The sequence below is a fragment of the Gossypium raimondii genome, chromosome 11 (genome assembly GCF_025698545.1).
Source record: "Gossypium raimondii isolate GPD5lz chromosome 11, ASM2569854v1, whole genome shotgun sequence".
NCBI classification, from domain to species: domain Eukaryota; kingdom Viridiplantae; phylum Streptophyta; class Magnoliopsida; order Malvales; family Malvaceae; genus Gossypium; species Gossypium raimondii.
The window spans coordinates 1,404,384-1,416,201 of record NC_068575.1 but is presented as its reverse complement, the minus strand read 5'-3'; the positions used below and the strand labels follow the sequence as shown (position 1 = coordinate 1,416,201).

Genomic DNA, 11,818 nt, shown 5'->3' with positions numbered 1-11,818 from the left:
CCCCATAGTGCCAATGAAAGTCAAAGGATGAAATTAAAAAAAATAATATTAATTTGAATAGTACTTTGTGGTGTGAAAGAGGCAAAAATTGGGTGCATCAACTTCAAACGTTGACTTGTAATTAAATAATACAAATATCCATATACTAAATACTATATGATCTTTTTGAATAATAGAGATATTTAGCCAATAGCTAACCACCCTCACATATTTAAATACTTATTGTTTATGCAATGTGATATATTTTCAAAGTTTGAAATATTTTAAAAAATATTTAAATTCAATTAAAATATTAATTAAAAATTACCTCGTCCACAATTGTGTATCAGTTCGATTGGCATAAGCATCGTTGCTAATATAAGAAAACATAGATTTGAGTGCGTTGAAACGCATTATCTGCCTATTTATGAGTTGGGATGAGCCTATGGATAATTAATCAAAATCTATAATAAGATTCCAATTTATTTTTTAAATCAAAGAATATTCTTTAATTAAAATATAAATTTACATGCAAATATTTTAAGGATATAAATAGTGTGATAATATGATGAAAATATTATGCAAAGTGCATGAACATTACATTAAGAAAATATAAAAAAATGGTATAGATAATAAATAAATATAATTTATCCAAAATTAATTGATTAGACAATGATGCAATGCCATCCATGTTCACATTTAGGATCAAAGTGTCCTCTTCAATAAATTTATGTTATACTATATGCATATAGTTCTATAATATTAGGCATACATATGTAACAAACAATATTAGGTGTATCTTTCCCTTTTTTTAAAAAGAAATATATGTATAATTCAAAAAAATTATATTTATGCTGATTGAGTATTAACTCGTTTGGTGTTGATATTGTTGTCAATGCAAGAGGATGTGGGTTCGAGCACGCTAAAGCGTATTTATCCTCTTATTTAAGGGTTGAGAGGGATTATGCGTATTTCTAAGTATTGTATAAAAAAATTATATATGTATAGTTGAGGATGGTTTCTTTTGATTCAAATTAGACTAAACCTGAAAATTAATTTCTAAAATTACTAAATAATTAAGTTGACTCATTAAAGTTATATATAGAAAATTATAAATTATTTTCAAAAGAGTGAGCGTGTTATGTATGTAACCACTTTCAAGAAAATTTAAAATAATATTTTGTTTCTTATTTAATAAATTATTTTCATGCAATTTACATCAACATAAAATATTAATTAGTTTAAGATTTTAAAATATTTTTTACTTTAATATTAAAATTAAGAGCTATTGTGAGTAAAAATCATAGGTTAAGGGCTTTAATTAAAAAATTGTACGGACTTATTTAAATAAAGTATAATAGTTTAAGGGCTTTTTAATATATTAACTTAAAAATATTATTTTAATTGCAAAACACTTTTAAAAAATTAATGATAATTAATAAATGCTTTAATGATGGAAACTATTAATTAATTATAAAGTCTTACTCAGGTACGAATTTGATATGGAGGCTTAATTGATTTTTTGTATTTTCTTAAGGGTTTTTTAGCAAATTAATTTTATCAGTGATTACAGTTCAACTTGAAATTTGAAATTGGACCGAAAAGTAAAAGGAGTTAATTCCTAAAAATAAAAATATAAATATAGGGACTAAATTTCAAAATTATGAAATATACATGGACTTAGGACAAATTTTAACCCACAATAAAAATATTAAAATTTATATAAAATGTAGTAAAACTCTCTCTTTCTTTGGATTATTTTCCCTTCCCCTTTTTGTTCCCTTGGAGTAGTTGTTAACCATTTAACCCCTATGGTCCCTTTTTTCTCTCCTTTTATTCTTCCATTTTTGTTCATCTTTCCAACGTTCACTCTGTTTTCTTCTTTCTCTCTCCCTTTATTCTATAAAAACATCCGTTCTTTTCTCTTTCACCAACTGGTTTTTCTTTAGCTCTTCAAAAATCAAATCAATTCCCTTCCTATCTGTTAAAAGAAATCTCCAATTTTGATCCTTTTTTAAACTACCCTCTTTGATTCAATAATCCCAAGTTGTTCTTTTGTAACCAATTCGAAAATTTTAAGTTTTTTTTTTAAATGGTGGTGAAGATGATGAGGTGGCGACCATGGCCGCCTCTATCATCGAAAAAATACGAGGTTAAGTTAATTGTAAGGAGGCTAGAAGGGTGGGATCCGGTGAGGGAAAGTACAGATAAGCCGGAGAAATTAACGGTGGAGATTCGATGGAAAGGTCCAAAGGCTTCCCTTAGTTCTTTAAGACGAACGGTCAAGAGGAATTTCACGAAAGAAGCCGACGCCGGTGACCAAAACGGCGTCGTTCTATGGGATGAAGAGTTCCAAACCCTTTGTAGCTTATCGGCTTATAAAGAAAACGTTTTTCATCCATGGGAGATCACTTTCTCTGTCTTGAATGTAAGTCCCAAAATTTAATATTCAAGAATTTTTGGTTATTTTTTTGGCATTTTCTTGTGTTTCTTTGATTGGTCTGAATGTTCTGTAAGAATTTCATCAGATTGGGTTTACTTTTAGATTTTAGAATCATTTTATACTGTTAAAACTGGTTGAATTGAATGAATCTTTTTTCAAGCTAATTAGATTGGTTTGTTGGAATTATTGCTAATTTTATTACATGTTTGTTGGACTAATTGTGTTCTGTCTTAGCTTTACATAAACATGACTATGTGTAGAAACTGGGGTTCATTAACTGATCATTTGAGGGATTAGGAATTAGGACATGGATGAAGCTTTTTCGAGCTAATAGGAACTGGTTTTCATGGTGCAGGGCTTGAATCAGGGAGCTAAGAACAAGTTTCCTTTGATCATCGGGACAGCATCGATGAATCTCGGTGAATATGCTTCTTCTTCGGAACAGAAAGGGTTCGAGTTAAATTTCCCACTCACAGTCTCCGCTGGTGCTACCAAGCCTGGTCTGCAACTTTGTGTATGTGTCTTTTGTGCGGAACTATGATTGATTCATCATTCTTTTGGTTTTTATGTTTTGTTCTAATTTTAGGGTCTTGTTGATTGTTTAGATATCGCTTAGTTTGTTGGAATTACGAGCTGCTCAAGAAACTGTTGAGCCGGTACAAAGAGCATTAGTACCCATTGTTGCATCGCCTCTCCCGGTCTCGATGGAAAAGGATGAGGTTTCGGCAATTAAAGCTGGTCTTAGAAAAGTGAAAATTTTTACAGAGTATGTTTCTACAAGGACAGCAAAAAAGGCTTGTCGTGACGATGAGGGAAGTGATGGAAGGTGTTCTGCTAGGAGTGATGATGGTGAGTATCCGTTGGACACAGATTCACTTGATGAATTCGACGAAGGAGAATCGGATGAGGGAAAGGATGATTCGGTTGTTCGGAAGTCATTTAGTTACGGTACTTTGGCGTATGCAAATTTTGCTGGAGGATCGTTTTACTCCAGTTTGAAGATCGAGGAAGGTGAGGATTGGGTTTACTACAGCAATTGTAAATCCGATGTTGGCTGCTCAAATGTTGAGGATTCTGCTACATCAGTGTTGGAGCCTTCATTGCTGCAGAGTTCGAAACGCAGCATTTTGCCTTGGAGAAAAAGGAAACTGAGTTTCAGATCCCCGAAAGCCAAAGGGGAGCCATTGTTGAAGAAATCATATGGAGAAGAAGGTGGAGATGACATCGATTTTGACCGCCGTCAACTTAGCTCGGATGAATCTCTTGCACTCGGGGTAAGAATCATTTTTCGATTTTTTTTCTCGTAAAGTTTAAATTGCATGTGTTTGTGTATCTGATTTGGGATTTTGATATTGGCAGTGGCACAAAGATGAAGATTCATCTGCTAATCGTTCTTCGGTTTCTGAATTCGGGGATGATAATTTTGCTGTTGGGACTTGGGAACAAAAAGAAGTGGTAAGCCGTGATGGACACATGAAGCTTCGAGCGCAAGTCTTCTTTGCTTCTATTGATCAACGAAACGAGCGAGCTGCCGGTGAAAGTGCATGTACGGCCCTTGTTGCTGTTATTGCCGATTGGTTTCAGAAGAATCGTGATCTGATGCCAATTAAGTCTCAACTTGATAGTTTGATCAGAGACGGCTCGCTGGAATGGAGGAATCTCTGTGAAAATGAGACTTATAGGGAGCGGTTCCCCGACAAGCACTTTGATCTCGAGACTGTTCTCCAAGCAAAAATACGTCCCCTTACTGTAGTTCCAAGAAAGTCCTTTATCGGGTTTTTCCATCCGGAGGGAATGGATGAGGAAAAGTTTGATTTTTTGCATGGTGCAATGTCTTTTGATAGCATTTGGGATGAGATCAATCGTGCCGGTGAAGAATGTCTAAAAAGTGGTGAATCGCATGTTTACATCGTTAGTTGGAACGACCATTTTTTTATCCTTAAGGTCGAACCGGAAGCTTACTACATCATCGACACATTAGGAGAGCGGCTTTATGAAGGATGCAATCAAGCTTACATTTTGAAATTCGACAACAATACCGTAATTCACAAGCTACCAAATGCAACTCAATCATCAGATGAGAAACCAACTGGTGATCAGCAGGTAGCACCAGCTACGACCGAACCGCAAATTTCACAGGCTCAACAAGTCAACAGTAAGGAAGACGGTTCTGTTTCAGGATCCGTATTAACCAAACCCGCAGAACCCGAGGAGGTTGTGTGTCAAGGAAAAGAGTCTTGCAAGGAATACATAAAGAGCTTCTTAGCTGCTATACCTATTAGGGAAATGCAAGCTGATATTAAGAAGGGTTTAATGGCATCAACACCGTTACATCACCGGTTACAAATCGAATTCCAATATACCGAGTTCTGGCAACCAAAACCTGAGACTTCTGCAACTCCGATGACAACAACAAAACCGCTGTTGGTCGAAGTTCCGTTAACTGAAGTTGCTGCATAGAGAAAACTTACTGTAAATTCTAGGAAGAAGTGTTATTTACCCTAACTTGTTTTAACAAAAGGGGAACTCGTTGTTATGTTATTTGAACTCGGGTGTATGTTTAAACATGGATTAGTTTTGATCTTTGTCAAAATGTTCTCGTGTAGTAAAAAGGTAAACTACAATAGTAGTCATCCAACTATTAGTAATTTTTTTGTCACTTAATTATAAAAAGTTACAAAATTATTACACAATTATTCAATCTTTTAAAAGTGATATAATAGCAACTTTAATATTTAACATTTAGACATTATGTCAATTTAGTCTTAATTCTAAAATCTAACTCTCAACATTTACACATTGTATAATTTAGTTTTTTGTACTTTAATTTTTCTTTGTGATCCTTTTACCTCATGAATTTGATTGAAAATGTTCAAAAATGAAAATGCTTAATAAGATAATAAATTTAATCTTTTCTTGTTCTTTTAAAAGATAAAATTACAAAAAAAACTTAAATTACATTATGTGTAAATGTTTGAGAGTTGAATTCTTTAAAATAGATTAAATTGACATAATTTATAAACATTAAGGGTTAAAATTGTCATTATGTCAATTTTAAAAGTTACGACAAAATTGAATAATTAAATGATAATAGTTTACCCATAAATAAAATCTAGAAACAGTTATTATGATATAACGGGTTCCAATTTCCCATATGATTTGCTGATGACTAATATGATTTTCTGACTAAAAACCCAGATTTTCTTTTCTTTCTCTGTGTATCCTGCAGAAGGTAAAGCTGAACTTTTTCATGGTTGGTGTTTGGATTCCGAGAAAAAAGAAGATTCTTTGGAACACATGGTCCATTTTATTTTTCAGGGGAAAAAAAGAGGAAACTTTCTTGTAAAGTTGCTTATTTTTTATTCTTTCAATCACTTTCTTATCTGCCAAAACCTCGTCAACAAGTTGAATTATTATACCAAACACGTTGTAGCTATGACCTTTTAGTTTCTGAATTATTCCTTTACTGTTATTCAAACATTCATTTTCTGGTTACCCTGCCGTTGGGACTTCGTTTACAAAATAATATAAAAGAATTGGATTAATTTCACTAGACATCCTCGAATTAGGTTTTAAAATTGTAAGTTGATTTTCAAATTTCAAAATGTTTTAATTGAGTATTTAAAGTATTGATATTGTATCAATTAGATCTTTCTGTCAACTTTGTTGTTGGTTTGAGTGTTAAATGTCAAACTTTTTAACATGCTAGATCCAAACTTGAATACAAGATGTGAACTTGAATACAAGCTAACTTAATCAAGCTTGAGCTTAGAAATTCATGTTCGATTGAGTTTGAACCAAGTATTAAGCCTTAAATTCTGAGTTAACTCTAGCTCAAGCATGCTACTACTCAAGTTTGACTCGATTAGATTACACCCCAATTTGAACTACCCGTTTAGCAGCCAAATTGAACACTAAGTTACCTTATTCTTGGGCTTGTTACAAAAGAATAAAAAAGAATAGATTAATTTCACTAGACATCCTTATTTAGGTTTCAAATTTTAAGTTGGTTTCCTTGTACCACACCATAAAGTTCATTTTAGTCCTTCTACTATTAAAAGAAACATTTTAGTCTTTGTACATTAGAAAATTTGGCATTTTAGTCCCTACACATTAACTTTGCTGTTGATAAAATGTCAAGGCTTTATAGTTGCTGACAAGACATTAAATCAAATATTAAATAAAATTAAAATAGCAAAAAATATTTTTGAAGAATGAGTAGAGGTAAGAAACTAATGTTGCTTTTACCCTTAAATTGTTTTCAAATCAATTTGTTTTCTTGTACGTAATTGTTGTGTTTAAATTATTTGTAGTTTGGTGCATGTCAGCCATTGATCTACCGTAATTTGACCTATTTATTTGTTGTTCCTTTGCACACATTTTAACATGTTTGAAGTAGAATCGAGTCATTTTAGAGTCAATTTGTGTTTTTATGTGTTTAAGTAGTAAAAGTGTGATTTTAAGCAATTTCTATGTTATTTTATGATTTTGATATCTAAATAAGGTTATGTAGTTATATAAGACCAATTGGGAACTAAAGAAGCACTTTGAGGAAGGAACTGTAGCCTAGGTCGCGGCCACAAGTCAAGGAAGTAGTGACATTGAGGACAAACACATTGGGACCAAAACAGATACCTTGTCGTGATGTGGAAACACTTGACGTTGCAACATTGCAACCTAATGTCGTGACGAGTAGTCGACGTCACAGTGTTTACAAAGGACGCTGACTTGCGTTTTTAAGGGCATTTTACAATCATTCTTTAATTAAAATCCCTAAACATTGTAAAAACATTAAGGGCATTTTAGTCTTTTAATTGTGTCCCATATAAACCAAAATTTATTCTCATTTTAGTAGATGGCTAGATGAGTAGGGTAGTGTAGAATTGGGTTAGACATTAGACAGGTTTTTATTCTTTTCTTTTCTTCTCATTTTTAGAGTGACTTTTCTCTTCTATTTTCTTTTTAGAATATATTTTATTTTATTTTTTATTTCTTAATTTTTAATTAAAAATTCTGTAAATGGAGATGGATCAATCTTTTGGGCTTCATGGGTTCTACATCTAAATAAACATTTCTTACCTTTACTTTTATATTTTGCTTACCAACTACTCGATGAAATATTTATTTGGTTGTTGAGCTTTATCATGTGCTAAATTGTTTTATTGGTTGATTGATGAGTTAGTTACTTAACTAAGTTATTATCTATGTTTTGATTATTTGTTTGTTCAATTCTATTGAATTGCATATTACACTAGAATTGATGCCTTTAGTGGAAGATTTAGATAGCCGAGACTGAGAGAAGACTCTATCGTGTAGGATTTTGATACTTTTATGCTAAATTGTGAGACCAAGAGGAGGTTTATATGCCTAAGTGAGACTGAGAGGAGAGCTTAGATGGTATCTTTTAGTTTAGGATGAGACTGAGAGGAGATTCCTAGTTAAGAGTGACAAACAATATAATCAACATAGATTTATTAGTTTAATTAGTGATTAACAAATCATTTGACTATCGGTTAAATCCATTTTTATCGTTTTTAGTAAAAAGGATGAAAATTAGTTAGTGTTCTTATTTGTTGATTTAGAATCAGTTTTAATACAATTTTCCATTTGGTTTGCACTAATAATTTCCAATTCAATTAGGCTAGTAATTACTTAACTTGTAATTAGCTTGAAGATTGCACTTATCAATTGACAATCCCTTAGGTTCGGTCATTGGAATACTTCGTGTTCCATTGTAACACATATAAATATTATAACTGACCTATCACACTTGCAATAAAAGCCACTTCTAATTCTTTATATTTTGTGCTAATTCTCTACTCAATGTTCGTACACTAGCGTGCAGTCAAGTTGTTGGTGTCATTGCAGGTATTGTAATAGTGTAAATGTGTTAGTTAAGTTAGTTGTTTGTGAGATAATATTACTCGAAAGATGAGGGAATTATATAGATTCTTATTTTCTTTTTATTAATTTAAATTTTTTGCCTTGTTGAAAACTATGTTTAATCATGTCTGACAATTGTTATAGGTGGACGAGTGACCAATTTGGATATGACGATTGGTCAAGTTCGACGAATTGAGATTCAATAGCCAATTGGAGCTATGATGGTGATTGTGGAGGCTAGCGGTATTAGGATGCCTATGCGTATGATTCGTATGGATATGTAAATGAGACGCATATATTAAAATTTTGAGTTAATTGAGTTGACGAATCCTATTTTATCATCCTAACTCGATTTGAAATTCTCTCTAATCGAGTTGAGTGAGATGAAATTCGAATCGAATCGAATCAAATATATTTGTTTGAGTTAAATTTTAAAAAATTGCTTTGGTGTTTATTTTTATGTAAACTTTTTTAAAAATATTTTTTTTACGGAGATGGTGAGGCATTTGCCTAACCTAAGAAAGCTCAATGAACTGATGAAGAAGAAGAAGAATGGAGGTAGGGATTTTGATTTGGGGGAGGGGGTTGAATGACCAAATGAGGAAGAAGAAGAATGGAGAGTTTAATTTAGGAATTTTTGAAGAAGAAGAATGGATTTGGGGGTTTAATTTGGGGAAAATTGGGAAAATGGTGGGCTGGCCGGTTGGGGGCAGACGGTTTTTGGGGGGAAACTGGGCTTTGGAATAATATAAATTTAAAATTTAATGTAATATAGTTTGATATTCAATTTATTCGAATTATTCAAATATTCGAATTCGAAAACACAACTCGACTAGAACCCGAAATTAAAAAAAAGATTCGAGTTGATTCAATTAACTCGATTTGAATAATTCAAAATTTGAATTTTTTTTTTCAATTTTTTGAGCCGAATCAAATTTTGCTCACCCGTACTTGTATGTGACAAACTATATTAGATCTTAATACTTATGGTAACTTTTTGGTTTAGAGAAACAATCATTCTCAATCCATAATGATCTGGCTAGAGTCTTGATTAATTAACCATAGTTAAGATTGAATGAGATATGTCTCCAATATCACTTGAAGTGGTGGGTTCTCTTTGGATTACTCATTCATTTTTTTGTTCAACAATAAGAATACATTATTTAATTTATTGACATGTATTAATTTATATAGACAATACATCATATACAAACTTGGTGGGTCATTGTATTATAAGTTGTTAACAATTAATCCCATTGTTATATAAGTGAACAATTTAATGTTGAAGAAAAGAGTTGAAATTGATAAACTACGATACCTATTAACATTGAAAAATACTATCTTGTCATCAGGGGAAAATTCTTATTTTTGTAAGGGGGTTGAAATTGTATTATAAATTTTTTTGTTGGGTTAAAGTGTAATTGTATTTTGTATTCACTTATGATTTCATCACTTTAAAAGGACTATATAGAAATCTTTTTATTTTGGGGGGCCAAAGTACAATTTTACCACACAATAACTTTTAATTCTATCACTTATTAGGGAACTAAAAAACAAATTTTCCATTTGAGGGGGGAAAAAGCCTTTTCTTACCCCTCTAAATTCACCTTTGCCTCTCATCCCTATATCGTTCCCAAAGGCACCAAATATATTGCTGCTTCTGATAGTACTCACATGAGGCAATCCTATTTTAATTGCACCACCACCAAAAGGATTAAAACCCATAGTTATTGCCCTATATCGGTGGTGGTTCCTTTTAAATCTCTATATAATGGCACCCCTACGTTGAATTTTCCACCAAGTGTACGTCCTGGCAGAAACCATAGGTTGTCTTGAGCCAAAATATCACCAAAAGTATTTTCATTGTTGTTTATCATATTGGTAAACCATTGAGCCAACATTAATGGCTTGTGTCTGCTGTCAACTGTTTGAGCTGTCGGGTCTCTGTGAGGGAGTAAATGAAAGAACTCGATACGTTTTCGCATCTCTTCCATCTTCTCCTCCACCAACCATATTAGCCCATGAAGTTCAGTACCATTGTCGAGCTCATCAACCCCTTTCCCTCGTTCAATTTGAAGTATCAAATGGCCCATTTCAACTTATTTGTTCCTCCTTTGTAACTTCCTTAGCTGCTTGATCTACCGTAATTTGATACATCAAATTAGGATCTCTAGTACACTTGAGAAGCTTATTCATAAGCAATTTACATATCTTTTACATGTTTTTCTTGATTTTTAGTTCTAAGCATTAATAAAATTTTTTGTTTAATTTTAACACCATTTTGAGACCCAAATTAGCGAATCGTACTATGGGAAACCTAACAATGTGATTGAGTGGTGTAATGAGTTGAAGATGACCTAAAATCGAAGAAATCACCTCTAGGAAAAGGGATATCACGACACTCAGGCAATAGAAGTCGTGATACCCCTGAAAGTGCTGAAATGAAGAGAATTCAGGCCAACTACAATGATATGGGGATACCTAGTAATGGTTATCGTGATGCCGACTCCCCAAGATCCCCAATCTTAAGAATTTTATGGGTATCGTGAAACCCAAGCCTGGGTAATGGTTATAGAAGAGAATTCAGGCCAACTACAATGATATGGGGATACCTAGTAATGTTATCATGATACCAACACCCTAAGATTCCCAATCTCAAGAATTTTGTGGGTATCGTGACACCCAAGCCTGAGTATCGCGATACCGTTGCATGACGGGTGAAAAACCTGCATAGGCAATTTTATATCCAACAAGCTTAAGTCTATTTTTCACTTTAGGGCAAAATGATTGATGTTAGCTTAGATGTTAGCAGGCTATAAATACAACTTTATAAGCCTATCATTTTAGATTTTTTTGGCTGATAGTTTTTTTTAGTTTTCTATTGTTTTAGGGTTAAGTTTTTTTTCATTTTTATATTAGATTTTCTCTTTTCTTTCTAGAGTAAATTTTTTTATTTCCTTTCTCCTTTCTTGTTAAAGACTTTTGTAAATGAAGATGAATCAAGCTCTTAGGTTCTCCGATTCGATTAGATTAGTAATTTTTTAATTTGTAATTAACTTGATAAACACATTTACCGGCAATTCTTTGGGTTCGATCCTTGGAATGCTCTAATGTTCCATTGACAGTACATATATTACAATTGGCACTATCCAATTACAGTTAAAATTGCACCTTTAAATTGTTTTTTTTCTATACATGTGCGCATGCAGTCACTGCTCATTGGCTTTGGTGATCCTTGCTTTGAGGTAGGTTTCCTGATTTACCATCTTCTTTAACCGATCTAACTCGGACGTCTTCTAGTACTCGTCGAGTTTTCCTTGCAACTCGGTGTGTGACGGCCACACCGTCAGCTCACTTTCATCAGGGCTATAGATTACAAGACAAGTACTATCAACACAAGGAATAGTCAAGTCATCATCTTTTTCATTAGCCCGAACCTCCTTTTCTTGAGACTACCTATTCTCACACTATCATTAGATATCATGCAAGTGTGACCTTTTTTTCTTCTCATTG

General features: G+C 32.8%; 1 protein-coding gene across 1 annotated transcript; it reads left to right on the top strand.

The window, feature by feature from the left end:
• Nucleotides 1–1,788: 1,788 nt before the first annotated feature.
• On the top strand, nucleotides 1,789–5,015 carry LOC105761683 (uncharacterized). Its single transcript, XM_012579561.2, has 4 exons — nucleotides 1,789–2,407; nucleotides 2,778–2,936; nucleotides 3,028–3,696; nucleotides 3,782–5,015. Exons 1-4 carry the CDS (start codon nucleotides 2,072–2,074, stop codon nucleotides 4,880–4,882), a joined length of 2,265 nt encoding a protein of 754 aa, XP_012435015.1. The 5' UTR covers nucleotides 1,789–2,071; the 3' UTR covers nucleotides 4,883–5,015.
• Nucleotides 5,016–11,818: the final 6,803 nt, after the last annotated feature.